This window comes from Podarcis liolepis, assembly GCF_965112155.1.
Source record: "Podarcis liolepis genome assembly, chromosome: 5".
NCBI classification, from domain to species: domain Eukaryota; kingdom Metazoa; phylum Chordata; class Lepidosauria; order Squamata; family Lacertidae; genus Podarcis; species Podarcis liolepis.
The window spans coordinates 94,400,842-94,422,360 of record NC_139556.1 but is presented as its reverse complement, the minus strand read 5'-3'; the positions used below and the strand labels follow the sequence as shown (position 1 = coordinate 94,422,360).

General features: G+C 45.4%; 1 protein-coding gene across 8 annotated transcripts in view; it reads left to right on the top strand.

The window, feature by feature from the left end:
* The first annotated feature begins 350 nt into the window (after positions 1-350).
* Positions 351-21,519, top strand: part of MCF2L2 (MCF.2 cell line derived transforming sequence-like 2) — a 231,571-nt gene continuing 210,402 nt past the window's right edge. For 6 of the 8 annotated variants that reach the window (XM_083503907.1, XM_083503906.1, XM_083503914.1 and 3 more), the window contains exon 1: positions 351-511. In XM_083503907.1, coding sequence (XP_083360033.1) covers positions 433-511 — 79 coding nt within the window. In that variant the 5' untranslated portion in view covers positions 351-432. Of the gene's footprint in view, positions 512-16,623; positions 16,780-17,359; positions 17,505-21,519 lie in introns of those variants that run through there. The other 2 variants (XM_083503911.1, XM_083503908.1) reach the window with 2 other exon arrangements.

The following is a 21,519-nucleotide window of genomic DNA, read 5'->3' as shown; positions in this document are numbered from 1 at the left end:
TCTTGCAGCCTTAGGGTCCCCTTGGAACAAGCTCTCTTATTCTTATTAGCATCACTCCTACTAGGGATTTTGTAATCCAGGAAAGGTGGCGCCGAGCAGCCGGCTGAGTGGCACCAGGGTTCAGTGTGCCAAGAAGATTTGGGGGGCAGAAGGTTGAGGCCCCCGGCGCCCGTGCGCTTTGGGGAGGACCTGGCGAGGGGCGGGCCAGCGCGCTCAGGATGTGCCCAGCGCCGGCCAATGCCGAAGCCGGTGTAAGACCTACGAAGCCCGGTGGCGGCGGCGGCGGCAGCCGGGAAGGATCCTGCGCGCAGTGGGAGTGGCACAGGCGCCGTGTCTGTGGCTGAGCTACATCTTGGGGGCGGTGTGGGGTGTGGGTAGGCGCTTTCCTCCTCTCTCCCTCTCTTGGATGCTGTGTGGTCCTTTCGGTGGGAGATGCTTTTTTGGCTCAAAGAAGAAGAGATGTCGCATCAGGAGCTGAGCCAGCGGCTGGCTACGGTCATCACCCATGTGGGTAAGGAAAGCATCTCTTTCTCTCTCTCTACCTGCCTGCATTTTTCTTCGATCTCCCCATTATTATTATTTCTGTGGATGTGTTGGGATCTCCTCCCTGCAGGGCTGCGATGGTGCCATGCTGCTCACTCACAAAGGCTAGGAAGCGTTGGTGTGTCAGTGTTACACCTGGGGAGGGTGCGAGTGTGGCATCCTGGTACATCTGTGCCTTGCCCAGAGGGAAGGCGGGGTGGTGCCTCCTCGTGCATCTTCTGTGCCTTGAGCTATCAAATATGGTCGGTGCCTTTCGCCAATTAGCCGGATACTTTTAAGGTTGGGCTCTGCCTGGCTAATTGTTGCATCTGATGCACTGAAGCGAGCCTGGTGTGATCCGTGTGGTTTTGGTTTGTAACTAAAGGTTCTGGAGGTTACCTTTCGTGCTAAATGTGGCTTCGTCCTACTGAGCTAAATTTGCAGAATGTGTGCAAAGGTTGCACATGCATGAATAATTATTGCAGATGAATTCTAGAAGGCGAAGCCATTTGGGAGCGGGGGGGGGGTGGCTGTTACATGCAGCACGTCCGCGAGCGTCGTCTTGTCAAGCTGAAAAACTGCAACCGGTTGAAACGTTCAGAAGCGAAGCGCAGGTGCTCCCTCTCTCCCAGCCATCTGTGCCGCTTCAGCGGTTCTGGAATAAGGAAGCCGAAGGGTAGCCCCAGCCTTGAATTCTAGATGGATCATTTTCCTGCTCCCTCTTTTCCCCCCTGAATGAGGTTACTGCATGCACATCATCTTGTACAGCTCAGTAATGCCGTCGGCTCATTGGAAAGGGAGCCATGACGCCATGCTTGGCACATTTGACAAGAGAATGCAAAGGAAGAGATGTTCCACCCACAAGAGCCCATTTCGGATTAGAAGATGCAATGTGTTGTATGACATGCCCATATCATATAGAAGAAAACACAGCTTTTGCATCTATCGCTGGTTACCCATCTGTGGGCAAGAGGCAGGTGTGGTGTGTCAGAGTAGGACCTGAGGGACCAGGGTTCGAGTCCTCACTCGACTGGAGGGTGACCTTGGCCCACCTCTCAGTTTAACCTACCTCGCAGGGATGCTCTGAGGATAGTGTGGAAAGGGCCATATACTCCGCCTTGAGCTTTTTGGAGAAAGGATGAGATATAAATGCAATATCAATTTAAATAAAAAAGTTGCTTTCCATGGGACCCTCCTCCTCTTCCTCCTCTTCCTCACCTTGGCTGTAGCTGTCAATTCAGCTGCTTCTCCTTTTGGACCACCTCCCAAAGGGAGAGGCAATGGATGTTGAAAACTGCTGCTCTTCCTCCATGTTCCTTTCACTGCTCATTTACTTGGAGAGGGAATGTGGGCAGGCAGCAATGGTGCCAGGAGACTCCAGGGATGAGCAATGGAGTTGAATCTTTGAATCTTGGTGGGTTCTCAGCAGTGCCAACCCTCTGATGCCAGCCTTGCTCTGAGCAGGTATCTTTCTACCCCTTTCATTGATTTGCCTCTTTGTTTGCAAAGTCCTCAATGTTGTTAGGGCTTGTGCAAATTACTAAAAAGAAAAGCAGGCCCTGCCCGGAGATCTACAGCCTAATTAGTCTTTTTACTAGTAGCTGATGGTGATGATTTCTGCTAGAAAGCAAAGGCACTGATTGGTAGTAGTTCTGTTTGTACAGGGCACTCGAGAAATAAAGGGTAATCTTATTAAATAAAAAATTAAAGGGTCTATCCACACAAAGCCATTTGTGGAGTGGGTGGGTGTCCAAGCAGTACTTATTTTATATGAGGCTGTTTATCCAAAAATGATGATTATTACTTTTTTATTTATGTATTTCTACAAATTGGTATTCAAAGCAGTTTACAAAAGAAAGTACATCCAAAACATACGTACATTATACCATGCCTGTCCTCTGCCTCTCAGCCTAACCTCTCATGGGTTTTTGTTGTGTGTGGATGAATTGTAGTGATAGAGGACCTTGAGTTCCTTGAGGGAAAAGGTAGGATAAAATTGCAATTAAAATGAATAAAAATGCATTTAATACAAAATCTAAAATAAACCAAATACTTTTAAAAATGGCAACATTTAATACACACACACACATGTATACAATCACTAAGCAGAACTACTGTATAAAATTGCATGGGATCGGGAGCTCATCTTGGGCAGAAATAAAATTAACCTCTAGTAACCAATGCTCTTGGATGGCAATAATGTCAAAGGGCTGGTTGTTGCAGAAGTGCAGGGTCCACCAATTTACATCTCCATCCTGTAGCATTCAAAGAGAGGATACAAATAGGAGTCAGACCTAATCAGTCATTTATTGAACCAATTGGTTGGAAGCAGTTAAACAAAGGGACATCTCCACAGATTCTCTCCCTGTCCATTTTATCTTAACTCCAAAACCCACATCTAGCTTCCTTTATAGGGCAAGTCTCAAGAACCTTATTTGGTTTTGAACTCTCTTGGGAAGATCCTTTCATTTTCCTTTGAGGACATAGCAATTTTTTTTTAGAATTATTTTGTACCTGCAGCGGGGGTAGTAGTAGCCGGTCCTGCCATAAGCAAGAATTCCTAATGGGAATGCCATTTGGGAAAGTCAGTGGGGTATACCTCCTCTCTCCTCACTCCAGTACTTGTGTGTGTGTTTGAGACCCACCAGTTTCAGCAGAACTAGACTCCTTCCTAAACAAGATGGAATAGATTATAGAGGACCTTGCAGTGTTTGAAGCACAGATAGTTATCTGCAAATGCATGGCCAACCTGTCTTTCAGATACAGTGGTGTTCATCCTTGAGCCACAAGGGATACACTGGCAGTGGGAGTTCACATACATATAATGTAGTAATCACTAGATAACTGCAGCCTTGAGTGATATTTTTTAGTGGAGGTAGTCACATGTGTGCCTTGAGAGGTGGGGTTATTTGAGAAATGTGAATTTTGATTATATGCATACGTCATAACTGCATTTACATTACAGATGCAAAGGGAGGAATAGAAGTTTGAGAATGGGGGTGATGTCAAAGTTTGGGCAGCACTCCAAACTTGTTCAGCCAGGCTGTTGTGGCTTTTGTTAGCCTCCTCCATGAGCAGCAAGAGGTTATTTGTGTGGTGATTCCTTTCCATGTCTTTGCAAACCATGTCAGCACCACTGTTAACCTGGGACCTGTGGCACATTCAGGCACCTCTATTTAATGCACTGCCTGCAGTTAAAGCTTGGCCTAATTATGTTAAATTAGGTTGCTTAGCGCTTTTAAAAAAAAAAAAAACTAAGCTAGAATCACCATGGAAGCAATTTTAATAGCTCCCAGTTCCATTTAAAGGGTTGTATGTAGTAAATTTGTCTTTGAACTTTGCCCACTCTGTCCTAGACATGCCTTACGTGTGATCTGTATATGCTGTGGGTTTTATTCTCTTGTTTCCAGATGATTTGCTATGGACAGCTGACATTTCACCACATCTGGATGTCGTTTGGCATGTCTCTTTCATTGGCTTTTAAAAATCAAAAAGTGGGCACAGAAGATGAAAGCAATTCATGGACTGCTTGTTGCATTACAGAATTCCTTTAAACAGGAGCTATCAGCTGGCTAAAGAATGAAAGAAAATCATCTGCAAATGGCTAATTTATTGACTAACTGAATTGGCTTTTGAAAGTGGCTTAACTTTAGGCTAATAAAAGCGAGCCAGGAAGGGCTGGGTGATGGGCTCTGCAGGGTGGTGAATGCTTCCCTCTGTGAGGGAGCCTTCCCAGACCTGCTGAAAGAGGCGGTCATTAAACCACTTAAAAAAACATCTTTAGACCCAGCCAGTATGGCCAACTATCGCCCAGTCTCAAATCTTCCATTCTTGAGCAAGGTGATTGAGCGGGTGGTTGCTGAACAACTCCAGGCACGCCTGGATGATGCGGACCATTTGGATCCCTTCTAATCAGGATTCAGGCCTCATCATGGGACTGAAACTGCCTTGGTCGCGCTGGTTGATGATCTCCGGTGAGCTAGGGACAAAGGTGAGAGTTGTTTCCTGGTTCTGCTGGATCTCTCAGCAGCCTTTGATACAATCGACCATAACATCCTTCTGGACCGTCTAGAGGGGCTGGGAGCTGGAGGCACTGTTATACAGTGGTTCCGCTCCTTCCTCCTGGGCCGTGTACAGAAAGTGGTGGTGGGGATGAGTGTTCAGACCCCTGGGCCCTCACTTGTGGGGTGCCTCAGGGTTCCGTCCTCTCCCCCATGCTTTTTAACATCTACATGAAGCCACTGGGAGAGATCATCAGGGAGTTTGGACTGGGTGTCCATTAATATGCAGATGATACCCAGCTCTACCTCTCTTTCAAATCAGAACCAGCGAAGGCGGTGAAGGTCCTGTGTGAGTGCCTGGAGGCAGTTGGAGGATGGATGGCGGCTAATGGATTGAGGTTGAATCATGACAAGACAGAAGTACTGTTCTTGGGGGACGGGGTGGGCAGGTGTGGAGGACTCCCTGATCCTGAATGGGGTAACTGTGCCCCTGAAGGACCAGGTGCGCAGTCTGGGAGTCATTTTGGACTCACAGCTGTCCATGGAGGTGCAGGTCAATTCTGTATCCAGGGCAGCTGTCTACCAGCTCCACCTGGTACGCAGGCTGAGACCCTACCTGCCCGGGGACTGTCTCGCCAGAGTGGTGCATGCTCTAGTTATCTCCCACTTGGACTACTGCAATGCACTCTATGTGGGGCTACTTTTGAAGGTGACCCAGAAACTACAACTAATCCAGAATGTGGCAGCTAGACTGGTTACTGGGGGCGGCCGCTAAGACCACATAACACCGGTCTTGAAAGACCTACATTGGCTCCCAGTATGCTTCCGAGCACAATTCAACGTGCTGGTGTTGACCTTTAAAGCCCTAAATGGCCTCGGCCCAGTATACCTGAAGGAGCGTCTCCACCCCCATCGTTCTGCCCGGATGCTGAGGTCCAGCGCTGAGGGCCTTCTGGCGGTTCCCTCATTGCAAGAAGCAAAGCTACAGGGAAGCAGGCAGAGGGCCTTCTCGGTAGTGGCGCCCACCCTGTGGAACGCCCTCCCATCAGATGTCAAAGCGATAAACAACTACCTGACATTCAGAAGACATCTTAAGGCAGCTCTGTTCAGGGAAGTTTTTAATCTGTGACATTTTAATGTATTTTTAATCTTTGTTGGAAGCTGCCCATTACCTGATTTGTTTCCCCATGCCTACAACCCCCCAAACTCCTGTGCAATGAAGCTATTGTCTGCACACACAAAACTGATGCCTAAAATGTGCAACCCTCAGCATCACTATTATGTTTCCAGATCAGATGAAAGGTAGCTTGAGGGAAAACACATCAGACAGCAGCATCTCTCAAGAAAAGACATGAAATGTATGGATTATAGAATCATAGAGTATGAAGGGCCCACAAGGGTCATCTAGTCCAACCCCCTGCAATGCAGGAATCTCAACTAAAGCAGGCTATAATATACCGTAAATTTCGCTCCAAAACACGCACTTTTTTGCTCCGAGAAAGTAAGGGAAAATGCCTGTCAGTGGCGTAGCGTGGGGGGTGCCAGGGGTGCCGACCGCACCGGGCGCAACATCTGGGGGGGGCGCGAGTCCAGAGGGAAGGGACAAGTTCCTTCCTCCGCCGGGCTCCCCGCCGCCACCGCCAGCCTTGCGCCCTAGCGCGCGCGCCCCCCGCCGTCGCTGTGGCTGCGCTCCGCTCACTGCTCGCAGGAGGAGCAGCCGCTGCAGCAGCGCCGACGCCGCCACCGACGCCTGGCCGGGCACGGGCAGCCTCTGCACCCTGCCGCCGCCGCCATCCCCTCGGCCGAGCCACAGGCGGCGGCTGCTTCTGCCTCCATCCTCCTCCGGGCAAGCAGCGTTGTTTGCGCGGCAGCGCCAGCGGCAACTCGCAGGTTAGGGGTTGGGGGGCGCAAATTACTTGCCTTGCCCCGGGTTAGGGGGCGCAAATTACTTGCGTTGCCCCAGGTGCTGACAACTCACGCTACGCCGCTGATGCCTGTGCGTGTTAAGGAGCGAATGCACAGATCAGAGCCATGGCTGCCGTCAGTCAAGCAAAGCGGGAGCCACTTACACGCTCTACGAGGCTCTCACTTTGCTTTCTTTAAAGCGACCTGGAGCCAGGAAGGAGGGAGGGAAGGAGAGCCATAGCAGCAAAGCCGGCAGCAGCCGCTTACACGGGAGGAGGGACAGACGCTAGCAAAGGTCTGCGCGCTCTCTAAACAGAGCAATGAGGCTGCAGAGAGACGGCAGGAAAGATAAAATTTAAGCAACCAGCAGCAAAATAAAACCAACCTCGAGCTCTGAGCCAGCGCAGTGAAAACCAGGAAGTAAAAAAAAAGGCTGGGGAGGGCATGAGGGAGAGGGGAAAACTTCGCAAATCCCCCTTGTCTCAGCTGATCGGCTGGGATGGAGCAGCTTGTTTTCAGGCAGGATAGATTTGAGCATTGTCTGGGTCCTAGTGCCCCTACCGCTTTGTTGTGCTCCATTCTATTGCTGCTGGTGGCTGCTTATCATTCAGGCTGCAAGGAGGAGCACTTTTACACAGCTAATGGCGAATCCCCTGCAATCCAAGTCCTCCTCACTTGCTCAAATCTATTCCGCCTCAAAACAAGGAGCGGAAGGAAAAGGCTGCAAACTGTTAAATGGAAAAAAAAACCCAGGCACAGGGCAAATACCTTAAGTATACCTTTAAAGCAACAGTGCTCTTTCCCTCCCTCCTCCCCGCGGAAAAGCTCCTTGTCCCTTGAGTTCTTTTCCTTCCCTCCCCACTTAAAACGTGGATCCACATGGATCCTCAGGATTTTTGCATTGGGCTACCCCAAACTCACTGTCAGATCACATGTCTGTGGCCACAGCATGAACCATAAAAATCATACATCCACTGTTTCATTTAGAATATTTTTTCCTCGTTTTCCTCCTCTAAAAACTACGTGCGTGTTATGGTCAGATGCGTGTTATAGAGCGAAAAATACGGTATTCAAAATACACAAGGAAGGGCAAAAGCTTGCACAGCTTTATGCCCAGTCATCAGGTGTTCCACTCTGCTTTTCAGTCTCTTGGCCACAACAGATCTCTGAGGAATTAAGCCAGGCCTGGAAATAGTTGCCAGAGCAGACAGATGTTAAGTTGTGGGTGAACATATCAGACGACACAGCAGTTCTTCAAACAGCTCTTGTTTTTTCACAGGTCAGAACTGAACTGAACTGAACTGAAGGGTTCAGCCAGCCTGCTTAAATAGAGCTCCACCACAACACAACTGTAACAACTTTCTGTAACTATCCAATCACTGAACTTCACTTTCAATCCCTTATTTGCATATGTGGACCTGAGTGAAAACTATCTACAGTATCCCCCTGCTGGCCCAGGGTGAGAACCTCAGTACATAACACACACCATGACTTTAAAGCACATAGCTTCCTCCCAAAAAAAGAATTGTGGGAACTACAGATTGCCCCTCACAGATAAAGGCAATAACGCCCTTAACAAACTACAGTTCCCAGGATTCTCTGGGGGAATTAGCTAATCAGATGCCGATGGAAAGCCCACATCTTACGCAAAATTGGAAGGGACCTATTTTGTAAAGTCTCCTTATTTATTTTTTCTTTGTCTGGACCAGTCGCCTGTGTTTTAAATAGTATATCCTAGTGATATACTCCAGCTCAAATGACACAGTCAACCATGAATCATGTTATAGCTGAATCAGCACCAGCTTATTAGAGGTCAGGAAAAAGAGCACCTTTTATGGTGGCTGATGTGATGTGTTTGAAAGGCAATTACAGTGCAGCGGCAAGCACTATTTTACAAGAGCATATTTCATAAGGTGTGTTGCAGTCCCTGCTTCCCCCTCCCAGCAATTCCATAATTGCTTGAAACCAACTAATCCACAAAACTGTGATGGCCATCAGATCAGAGATGGAGCAGCTTCATTCCTGTCCTGTGTGGTACATACTCAGTGAAGGCATAAGTGATCTGTGTTAAGTAATTCTGAGTGTGTACTCTTCCTGGAGAATGTTAGAACGTTCATTTAAATAACCAGCATTGTCTAATCTCTCTGCAAACATGATGAATGTTTAGCAATTCACCTAGAAGCATTCTTGACCTGCTCTGCTCCAAGAAAGCAGTTCTTCTGCTCTCAATTAATCTGTGGAACTCATTGTCACAGGATGTTTTCTTTTCTGAGTAGGAGGATGGTGTGCTTTGGCTGCTCAGGTTTACGGCTCTGTGACTTTACAACCAATTCCACCCACCTTTGCACTGAAAACTAAGAGTTCGAAAAGCGACTGGACTCAGCTATGTTAGTAAAGAAACAGTGATTTGAATATGCTATAAGACTCCCTGGAAAAGACCCTGATGTTGGGAAAGATGGAGGGCACAAGGAGAAGGGGACGACAGAGGACGAGATGGTTGGATAGTGTTCTCAAAGCCACCAGCATGAGTTTGACCAAACTGCGGGAGGCAGTGGAAGACAGAAGTGCCTGGCGCGCTCTGGTCCATGGGTCACGAAGAGTCGGACACGACTAAACGACTAAACAACAACAACAATTAAGCATGCAACACCAGATGATGATAGAGAGCAGGACATTTTAAAAGACGATTTTCCATGGAGATTTCCCCCCTTTTGTTAAAACGATCTAATTTCTGACTTATTTACAGCAGGTTTTTTCCTGTGTTTAGATCTGCCTTCTGCCAAACGTGGGAAAGTTCTGAACACTGATATGCAATGTTCTCAAGTCTTTGTCACAGGATAATTCCTGTTTTGTAATGAGACAAAGGTAGTAGGAAAACAAACAATAACTACAATGGCATCATAAAACTCTTAGCTCTAAGAATAGATCAAAAGTAAGGGTGGATCTACATATGATAGTACCTTGATTTGCATAGGTTTTGGATTACAAACACTTCAGACCTGGAAGTGCGTGCCGTGGTTTGCAACCTTTTTTGGTATTACAACCCATTTTTTTTGGATTACGAACAAATTTTTTTTGGAGGCCCCATTGGCGAAAGCGCACCTTGGGTTACAACCTGTTTTGGTTTACAAACAGATCTCTGGAACGGATTATGGTTGTAAACCAAGGTACCACTGTACACTTTTTGAGATCTACATCTTTTTACCTTTCAGGGCAGCAGGGGATATTTTTTAGCTCAGGGGCCACATTGCCTTCTTAGCAGGCTTCTGGGGGCCACATGCCAGTGCTGGGTGTTATGTACTGAAGTTCTCACCCTAGGCCAGCAGGGGGACACTGTAGATAGTTTTCACTCAGGTCCACTTATGCAAATAAGGAATTGAAAGTGACGTTCATTGATTGGATAGTTACAGGAAATTGTTACTGTTGCGTTGTAGTGGAGCTCTATATAAGCAGGCTGGCTGAACCCTTCAGTTCAGTTCTGTTCTGGTGTGTGAATAAACAAGAGCTGTTTGAAGAATCGCTGTATCGTCTGATATGTTCACCCACAACTTAACACTGGGCATGGCCAGAGTCAGAAGTGGCCAGAGCAAGGAATGGAAATTTTACCTTGGTACAGTAGGGTAGTGTCTACGCACTCTTCTCTTTCCTCCATCTAGGAAAACAAGAGTCGTTATCAGAATTCTAAGACACAGTAAGGTTTTATATATATATACCCACTCAAGAATGGCGTGAAAATAATAGTAGAGGGGGAAGAAAGAACAGACCCTAAAGGAATAAGGAGTGAATTTATAAATTTCTACAGTAACTTATATAATGATCAAGAAAAGATAGGACAAAGGAAGATAGAAAGATTTTTGAAAGAGAAAGGGGGACAAAAAATTCCACTGGAGGGAAAACAAAGACTGAACATACCTATTGAAAATAAGGAAATAGAGGAGGTAATTAAAAACTTGAAGAGGGGAAAAGCCCCTGGCCCAGACGGGTTTACGGCAGGCTATTATAAGGAAATGAAATCAGTCTTAGTAGAACCCCTGAAAAAGACAATGAATATAATATTAAAGAAAGGGGAAATCCCGGAAACCTGGAAAGAGGCGTATATCACATTCCTACCCAAACAAGATTCGGACCTAACCCAAGTCAGAAATTATAGACCAATCTCATTGTTGAATGTAGACTATAAGATATACGCAGGAATCCTGGCCAGAAGACTAAAAGAGGTACTGGCAGATGTTATCCATAAGGATCAGGCGGGATTTCTGCCAGGCCGGCAGATGAGAGACAACATAAGACACATTGTGGACATGTTGGAACTTCTGTCTATTAGGTTTAACAAACAAGTCACAATGATGTTTATTGACACCGAAAAGGCGTTTGATAATGTGGTATGGAACTTTATGTTGAGAAACCTAGAGGATATGGGTGTAGGCAGTGACTTTTACAATGGGGTGAAAGCTATATATACAGAACAGAAGGCCAAGCTGATTGTAAATGGTACAATAACGGAAGAGATTAAGATAAGGAAGGGAACAAGGCAAGGATGCCCTCTCTCTCCGTTACTATTTATAACAGTGTTAGAAACCCTCCTAAACTCTATAAGGAAAAATGGAAATATAAAAGGGGTGACTTTAGGTCAGAACGTATACAAAACCAAGGCCTTTGCCGACGACGTAGTAGTGATGACGGAAGAGCCACTAACATCAACAGGAGAGATAATGAGAGAGATAGAAACATTCGGAAAGGTGGCTGGATTTAAATTAAACAAGACGAAAACAAAGATGATATATAAAAATGTGGATCCAAAGACAACAGAACTAATTCAACAGCAATGGCAGATAGGGAAGGTAAAGAAAGTTAAATATCTTGGCATTTGGATAACATCTAAAAATATGGATCTTTACAAAAACAACTACGAGCCGGTGTGGAGGGAAATAAGGAAAGACTTAGAGAAATGGGGACGCCTAAAACTATCTCTATGGGGAAGAATAAACATGATAAAGATGAATGTTTTACCAAGACTGATGTTCTTGTTTCAGTCCATACCTATAATAAAAGGAAGTAAGACTATAAAAGAATGGCAGAGAGCAGTCTCGAGGTTCATATGGCAGGGCAAAAAGCCCAGAATCCAATTTAAACTACTTACAGATGTAAAAGAAAGGGGGGGGTTTGCGCTGCCAGATCTTATGCTATACTATGAGGCGACATGCCTAAGTTGGCTAAAAGACTGGGTCAACTTAGAGAACACGGAATTACTCGATCTGGAGGGTTTCGATAACCACTTCGGTTGGCATGCCTATATGTGGAAAAATGAAACGAAAAAACACAGGGGATTTAGTAATCATATTTTCAGAGGACCGATAATAGAAGTGTGGGAGAGATATAAAAATATACTAGAACCGAAAACACCCCATTGGTTAGCACCACTCGAAATAATAATAATAATAAGAAGAAGAGTTTGGATTTGATATCCCGCCTTTCACTCCCCTTCAGGAGTCTCAAAGCGGCTAACATTCTCCTTTCCCTTCCTCCCCCACAACAAACACTCTGTGAGGTGAGTGGGGCTGAGAGACTTCACAGAAGTGTGACTGGCCCAAGGTCACCCAGCAGCTGCATGTGGAGGAGCGGAGACACGAACCCGGTTTCCCAGATTACGAGACTACCGCTCTTAACCACTACACCACACAGAAAAACTACCAACATGGGAGGTAACCGGGTAACATACAACCAACTAGTAACTAAAGTGGATGGGAAATGGAGAATTAAACCCTATGAGACGATTAGAGAATATGTGTACGATTGGTTTAGTCACCAACAGATTAACCAGATGTTTAGCAGAGACATTAAAGAAAGAGGGTATGTAGACAATGACTCAAAATTCCAGACGGAAATAATAAACAGCAAGGTGAAAAATATATCTAAAGCATATAGGATGCTGTTAGACTGGAATTTGGCAAATGAGGAGGTGAAATCAGTAATGATTTGTTGGGCAAAAGACGTAGGCCACAGTATTCAATATGAGGATTGGGAAAGACTATGGAAAGATGGATTGAATTTCACAGCGTGTACGGCGATAAAAGAAAACGTTATGAAAATGTTTTATAGGTGGCATCTGACACCTGTAAAACTCTCAAAAATGTATAAGGTGAGCAAAAAGTGTTGGAGATGTAAAGATGCAGATGGCACGTTCTACCATATGTGGTGGGAGTGCGGAAAGGTAAAACAGTTCTGGGAAAAGATATATACAGAACTGAAAAAGATATTAAAGTACACGTTTAGGAAAAAACCAGAAACTTTCCTATTAGGAATATTACAACGAGAGATAAGAAAGGAGGATTGCAGAATGATATACTATGCGACTACGGCAGCAAGGAACTTAATAGCTCAAAGATGGAAACAGGAAGAAACCCCAACAGTAGAGGAGTGGAGATGCAAATTAACAGAATATGCAGAGTTAGATAAATTAACGGGAAAGATCAGATATATAAAAGACCAAGTGTTTATCAGGGACTGGGGAAAATATGCAAACTATCTGGAAAACATCAGCGATGGGCAAATAACGCTAAGGGGGTTTAGAGATGTATTGTGATAGACTAAGGTTATTGTTTAAGGAAAATAGAGATCAACAATGGACATAATGACAATATAAAAGAAGAAACGTGTGACCTTACTTATTGATTCCGTATGATTTGTGGTCAGGCTGAAGGAAGTCCCAAAAGAAAGAAATATGTTATGAAAAAACTATGGAAATAAGAACTTTGCGCGCTTTTGTTTTTCTTGTTTGTTGTGATTGAGAACTTTTGTTTTTTTCTTTATATGTTTGTGTCTCGCTGACTTTCTGTGTGTATGTTGTCTTTACGGAATAAAATAAAAAGAATTTGAAAAAAAAAAAAAAGAATGGCGTGAACCAAAGCTAGTGAGAGGTGTGGCCTCATAAGAAGGTGTGGCCTGACTGGGAAATATCAAGGCCCAAATTGAGAGACCTGGAGGACTGCCATACCCCTGTGGTAGGAAGAAAATCAGATGAGTATTTTGAATAGACCAATGGCTACAAAAGGAGAGCATTAGCCTTCCTCCCCTTCCACAACCCTCCACTCAAGCTATGCATACCCCATACTTTCAAAGCACATATCATAGAGCGATGGAGTTGGCAGGTACCCAAACCGCCTGCAATCACTGCCAGTTATTTCCCACAAAGAATTCTGGGCACCGCAGTTTACACTGCACAGAGTTATAACTCCCAGCAATCCTTAACAACAAACGACAGTGGCCATAACTCTTCCTAGGTGGAGGATTTTGCAAGGCGTACAACTCCAAGCAACAGACAAAATGACAAACCTGGCAGGCAAGCAAGGATCACACTCTAGGCATCTAGAGCATGGAGGAACATCTGTGAACAACTTTACTCCTTCTCAGTACGCATATAGCATTGTTAAAAATATCAAGGTTTTTTTTCCTCCTTGCCAGCATTCAGGAGAAATTGCTCACTTCATTTATTGGTGTTAATCACCCCCTTTTTATTTATATAACTCTTTGATGAATGGGTGGAAGTGAAGCTATTATTAAGGAAAAGCCAAGGCGGCTCCTTTTTGCATAAATGGGAAGAGCAAAATAACAGCATCGCTTGCAATTAATGCCTGGTGCTGTTTTCTACATTCATTTGCCCTTGGATGGTTGCACTTCAGCTTGTGTCCTTGGTTTCTTTTTATTAATGCTGGTCTTTCCAAGACTTTGCAGTGAGAAGAGATGGGCTGGGACAATAATCTCCATTTGTGGCCATTAAGTGGGGATGGGCAAGTTTGTCAGTAAACGTACCAAAGTTGTTGTTGTTGTTGTTTAGTCGTGTCCGACTCTTCGTGACCCCATGGACCAGAGCACGCCAGGCACTCCTTTCTTCCACTGCCTCCTGCAGTTTGGTCAAACTCATGCTTTGAGAACACTGTCCAACCATCTGGTCCTCTGTCGTCCCCTTCTCCTTGCGCCCTCAATCTTTCCCAACATCAGGGTCTTTTCCAGGGAGTCTTCTCTTCTCATTGAGGTGGCCAAAGTATTGGAGCCTCAGCTTCACGATCTGTCCTTCCAGTGAGCATTCATTTCCGTGGGTTGGCTCCAAGCAGGGCTAGCTCTGGATACAGCATGTAGAATATTTTTTTGTATTTATACTTTGTGCATAAATCTTGCTAAAATATTCACAAAAATAGTTGGAAGACTGATAGCTGGGTGGGGAGGAGTCAGGTTAATGACTTTACAGACGTTAGCCAATAGGTGCCCATCACAGCTGGCTTTTTCAGTGCATGATGCTGAAAACCTTGGATTCTGCACGGATTCTTTTTTCTGGGTTCATCTCAGGGCAGAAAAATGTGTGTGTGTTTGCAGCTTCTTGAGTGATAGCTTTGTTAGCTTGATGAAGCAAAAACAAAAACAAGGTCTACCAAATTTCTTACGTCATAAGCTTTGTTGTTCATGTGTTTGCACAGCAGTGACAGCACTATAAACAACTCTTCAATTCTCTTTCTATGTTACGCTTGTTGCTTGAAAGCTGCAGACTGCGCCTGAAAACTGGCTTTGTTTGCGATCCTTAATAGTCTTGTTTCATACAGCACTGTCGTTCCTTGCTGTGTCCCAGACAGCACAGCAAACGGAGTTCAAGCCAAGTTGCACCCTGTCACGCCTTTCCGCCTTTCCTCGATTAGCAGCTGTGCTTTACATTATCAATGTGAGCCTAAGCATTTTATTAATTGTGCTGCATTTGTGCCCTGGCGGATGTGCTCAGGTCAGCTTGCATATTGTTCTATGCATCTGTGGTTTCCTCTTTTAGCCCTTAATCGGGGCCCTGTACTGTCGGCTCCAAGAGCAGCACCGAATTAAAGCTGGTGTTGAAGAGTAAACAATGATCTCAGTTAAGCCAGTTAAGTCACCCAGGAGCAGTGACTCACCACAGCAATGGATGCTGAGTCACCACCCATCCCATCCATGCTTATTTCTCAGGAGACAAGGGCACTTGTTGCAGAAATGGGAGCTGGGTACCACTTTCCCCCTTTAACAGGCCCCCACACCTGTGCCTTCAACCGGCAGCCTGCTCTGTAGAAATCAACCTGGTGAATCTTTCCACAGCATACAAAGGAAATCACAGGAAAATCTTCGCTCACTTGATTTGGGCATTTGCTGTTTTAAAAGCACAGGGGCCGAGTCAGTAACAAAGACCAAAAAAAACGAAAGAAAAAGGCAGGGGGAGAGAAAATAAGTGGTAATCCTACAAGAAGTAAGAACAGCTTAAGTGCTTCGTTTGCTTTGTCCTCGTTATGATAATTAGTTGCAGTGCCTCTGTGCCTTCCTAGAGGCAGGAAGACCAGGCAGGAGTGCTGCTGTCGAGGTTTTAATAGGAAGGAGTCAAGGAGATTTCAAGGACGGGGAGGGAAAATTAACAGCAAGGCTCCACCAGCATCTTGTTCTTTTGGACACCTTCATGATTAAATTGCTCTTAACTGGAGGTCTGGGTGCTACTAATGATTGCGCTCAAAATACGATGAGCATTTGTTGTGGTTGCTCTAATAATAACTGGAGAGAGATGTGCTACTGCAGAAGAGACATCTGTGGTCTGAACCATACAGTGGTGGAAACTGACCCCCTCTCTAAATTGTGCATGTATTTATTCAATACATGTGAACCTTGGGGGATTCCCCAGAGAGGCTGTTTCAGTGCTTTCTGTCACTTCAGGGCTCAGATAATACATCTGGCCCTCTAGATGTTTTTGGACTCCAACTCCCATCAGTCAGTCGTCAGGGAATCTGGGAGTTGTAGTCCAGCAACATCTAAAAGGCCATGGGAGACCATTTGCCCCCATCCCAAACACCTTCCTTCCCTGACCGCTTCATTCCAACCCCATCTAGGGTCCTAGAGCCATGCTTGCAAGAGAAACGGGGATTAATACGTACGAAGAGATTCCTCTGATTCTCAGGTGTGATTTGTCAAACCGAATAGCACAGGATTTAATCTCCTACCTGACCAACTCACTTGGATGTTCCTTGCGTTACTGTGGCATCAGAAGGCTCAAGCCCAGGGCTTTCCAAGTGCTGATCTGGGTTTTTGAAACCTTCTGACAAAGCCTTCCTTGGAACCGAGGGTGAGTTGTGCGGAGCAGGCAGTTGCCAAGGGAAACGGTACGCATCTGGGCTGCTTCTGCTGCTACTGCTGCCTACTACAACCGGGCTGCATGATTTTCCCATTTGCTGGGGGCGATGATGAGACCTTCGCAGCTACCCCTGTGTGCTGCAGCTATTTTTCTGGCAGAGAGAGAGGATGCACAAGACCTCTGGCGCTAATGTGGAAGAAGCCGCGGCAACAGCTCCCAGCTTGGGTAAGCTCTCCTTTGCCTTGCTGCATTGGGGGTACTGCAGGCAAAATGGAAAGGGGGTCAGGACAGATCTAAGAAGAGGAGAAGCATGGGTGCTTGCTGGGTTGGCGTTGGAGGTCAGCACTGAGGACCATACTCATTGCTGACCCTTCCAGAGACCCCCTTTGCCATGCTCCTCTTCCTCCTCCTCCTCCTCCTCTTCCTTGCTGTTCTGGCTTGTTCACCTGCCTTCTGCAAGCAGAGGCGAGAGCAAGAAAAAGGAGCAGCTGCCTTCGCTCGCCTTGTCTTGTCTCCTTCTGGGCAGGGGGAGACAGCGGCAAGCAGGTGGCCCCAGTCAGGAAAGGGGCCCGCCGATGACAGCTTGCCCAAGGACCCCACAAAATCTGGAGCCAGCTCTGCCTGCATGTTTCCCAGAACTGCCCTGTGAAAGTGCAAAAAATTGATAAGAGGCACAGAGCAGAATATCCTGGGTGTCTTCAGCTTTGATGGCTTGCTTGTTTCTCACAGTTTATAGCTCTTAAGGATTCAGAGTTAGGCATCTTCTGGAACACCTCTCCCAGTAATAACTTACCTGGACCCTTAGATCATCGTCTGGGGGGCTTCTCTGAGGGAGTCTTGGAGGAGGAGGACAAAGAAGAAGGCCTTTTCAGTTTGTGGCTCCCTGTCTGTAGAACACACTGTCCAGTGAGGGCTGCCTGGTGTGTTTGCCAACGTCTTTTCAGCGCCAGGTAAAATCCTGCCTCTTTCCCCTGGTTGCTGATGGTCTGTGGTGATGTTGTTCATTGTTAGCTGTGCATTTTGCTATTGGTTTGGGGGATAGCATTGTGGATTTTTATGAATTGCACATGAATTTTGAATAAGAAGCAGCTAACAAGTGATATTACGAATTATATCTTAATATCTAGGCAGTGGCCATCTCTGCCAGTGTAATAGTATATTAATAGTATGGAAAAATAGGCATGGTCATAGAGGGGTGAAGTAGTTGTCTAGTTCCTCAGCTCAACATAGCTTTCTGATCCTCTCTCCATTATTAGGATCAGTAGGCTCAATTTATGCAAATTAAGAAAAACATGCAAATATTGCTTCACATTTCTTGGTACAGGATTTCAGAGCTCAGCTGAGGTTTTAAAGAGGGTGAGGTGAGAAGGATGGGGGGGCATTATTATTTTTTAACCTAAGGGGGAAAGGAAGCTAAGCAGGGCTTAACAGAAGGCAGGCACAAAACCTTTCCTTGGTTTCAGTATCAATAACTAAGAAGCTTTTCCGGCTGAAAATCTGAGAGAGGGGAAGATGGAATCTGAATTAACATCCACTGGGACTGTAATAACTTCAGCCGGGGAGTGGGGTGGGGGGATGTGGCTATTTCAAATATACCAAACCTTGATTGAGCAGAAGATAGTAAAAGAACTAATTTCCAAAGAAAGATGGGGAAAGGGATGCTAGAGATAGAAATCTGGACATATTTTTTCTCTCTGATCGGCCAGTATTGCCTCCTAGTATTAACTTAAAATTATTTTAAGGTATTACATTGTTGGTATCCGACAAATTCTAGAGATGTATGGTTTTTTTTAATTTTAAAAAATATCTTTAATTGTTGTTGTTGAAAAAGTAGTACTCCCCCTGGAAAAACATGATTGGGAAACAACTAGATATCCATTTAATCAATCACATTGCTGACTTAGTGTTACACGTGTGGTTTGTTTCTCCCAAACAAGCCCTGAGCTTGTAAGCTAGGAACAAACTCTGGTTTCCACTCATCGTTTGTTTGGAGACAGGCAAACCATAGTCTCTGATTCACAGTAACTCTAAGCTGCAGTTTGGTAGGTTTCCTCTCTGCTCAGTAAATCATGGAATGATGTGTGTCTTTTAGGGTGAGGGATGGAGAGGGGAACAGAATGGAGGGCATGCCTGACAGGGACCCTGAACACTCCACACTGCAACACTTTGCTGCCGTTCCAAATTACAATATCTATTTCTGTCCTTAGAATCCAGGTCTTTAAGCTTGTTGCTGACAGCTCACTACCTATTTCATAACATTAATGTTGCTTAAAATACACTTAACAACGTGTTGGCTCTGAAGTCAGCCTCTTAATGGGATTACTCTGGCTCCATTGACTGCTGCTCCTGGCCGATCAAAAACCTCCCTCCTATAACAACAGAGGAGGACTGTAAATATTTTCTTCCTGTGCTTTTGAAGTTGAGACCTGCTACACTTCTTAATGCCACTGAAGCTTTGCATGTCTGAAGGGAATCAATACTGGTGTTGCTATACAGGAGCTGTCAGCAAAGCACCAGAGTTATATATAAGAGCTGTCCTATTGATCTGTTATAAGGTGGAGAGAGAAAAAAGCTAGGAAAAAAATGACTTCGTTCCCTGTCTGTCATTGCAAGCTCACAGCAGACAAACTAATGACAGAGCTTGAGAACAAGCTTGAGAAACTGATCAGGTTTTTACCAATCTTCCATTTCATAATTTACTCTGTGTTCCAGACACTGTCAGCCAAAGTGCTATAAATTGTAAAGGGGATAAATAAGATAAGCTTTTCAAGAAACAAGTTCTGCAGAATTATTCCTTGTAGGATAAGCTTTGGTACTCCTTCGAGCCAGAACTTCTTGCATGAGATCAAGAACATCACCGCTGGCAGCTACGAAGTGCAATGTAACTTTTGCAAAAGATAAACTTGTAAATTCAAACCCTAATTATTTGTACTTTGGAAGGGCAAAATGTAGAGTGACTCCTGTGTCAGTCAGTTTAGTCAATATTGAGATAAGTGAGCTGTTGGCGTGACTTGGTATATTGTGTTCCCAGCTAATAATCTAAAGCTGTTCGAATCCCTGCGACGGGGTGAGCTCCCGTTGCTCGGTGCCTGCTCCTGCCAACCTAGCAGTTCGAAAGCACGTCAAAAGTGCAAGTAGATAAATAGGACCACTCTGGCGGGAAGGTAAACGGCATTTCCGTGCGCTGCTCTGGTTCGCCAGAAGCGGCTTAGTCATGCTGGTCACATGACCCAGAAGCTGTACGCCGGCTCCCTCGGCCAATAAAACGAGATGAGCGCCGCAACTCCAGAGTCAGCCATGACTGGACCTAATGGTCAGGGGTCCCTTTACCTTTACCATGGCTTCTCATTTGGGGCCATAGAAAAGAAATGCATATTTTAAGCCAGATGATGAATTTTTGCCAAGGGTCCAACCCCCCTTTTTTTACAATGCAACAGTAATGTAAAATTGCAGTTTTGAATGGGACTCTGTTTTACAAGGCTCATTATAGCTGCCTTCCTCTGCATCGTTTTGTATGGTGCTCTGTTTTGCATGAACCAAAATTGCAGTCCTGGGGGTTTATCAGATGTTGTCAAATCCCATTACGGCTTACCTACAGATTCTTCACCCTTTAATAGAAAGTTCAGTTGCATCATGAACAGGGCGGCAAAAGAGGCGAGGGCACCTTTTGTAGAAGGTGGAATTTAAGCAGGCATGGTATGCATGGCAAGTCTGGATGAATTTCTGTCATCAGATTTTATGTTGTTAGCTGTCCTGGGCAGGATATAAATGGAAGAGATAGACAGATAAATAAGTAATTCAGTGGAGCTGAGTCCCAAGTATAATGTGCAATAGGGTTGAAACTTAACAACTTGTGCATCTTTACATGGCAGTAAGAACATCTCGTCCAGCGTCCTGTTCTCACAGTGACCAGCCAGTTGCCTGTGGGAACCTGCAAGCAGGTCTGGAGCATAAGAGCACTCTCTCCTCTTCCATCAGATGGTATTCAGAAGCATACTGAAAGTGCCACTGAACTTAAAATGTCATCGGATGCAAAGTTCAATAGCACTCCCAGTACAGTGGTACCTCAGGTTAAGAACTTAATTCGTTCTGGAGGTCTGTTCTTAACCTGAAACTGTTCTTAACCTGAGGTACCACTTTAGCTAATGGGGCCTCCCGCTGCTGCTGTGCCGCTGCTGCACAATTTCTGTTCTCATCCTGAAGCAAAGTTCTTAACCCGAGGTGCTATTTCTGGGTTAGCCGAGTTTGTAACCTGAAGCGTCTGTAACCCGAGGTACCACTGTAGTACATAGCTGTCAAGGTTTTCCTTTTTTTAAAGGGAAATTCCCTTATTCCGAATAGGATTCCTCGCAAGAAAAGGGAAAATGTTGACAGCTATGCTGTAGTGGCTCTTCAGTCTGATAATTAATGGTGATGACAAAAAAAGAAAAGAAAAGAAAAGAAAAGAAAAGAAAAGAAAAGAAAAGAAAAGAAAAGAAAAGAAAAGAAAAGAAAAGAAAAGAAAAGAAAAATGCCCATCTTGACAGTGACAAAATCTCATTAAGCAAATCAGGCTAATGCTATTTCGGACACTGACATATGGTGTTAAATCAGAAGACAGTGCAGTAAAAGTCAATGCCAGCAGCTTTTGCTGGATGGATTCAACACAGGCACAACCCTCTTGTCAGCTGAGATGCCCAGGGACAGGGGTAGCACTGCTCAGTGAGCTGGGAGGGGGGTCTGTGGCAGAGAGAAGTCCAGAATCAGAGGCAGAGGCTGAAGCAGGGGGGTGGGAAGAGGGAGGCCAAGAGCCAGAGATGAGTCACGGGGTCTCCCCCTTCTACTGCAACAAGCTCCCCTCCCGCCTTGTCTCCCAGAACCAGAAGAGGCTTGGAAAAGGTGGATGAGAGGTTGACTTGATGCAGGCACAGTCTCCAGTTGCTTGGGAAAACCCTGGAGAGGAGGGGACTTAGATGGCTATGGGGA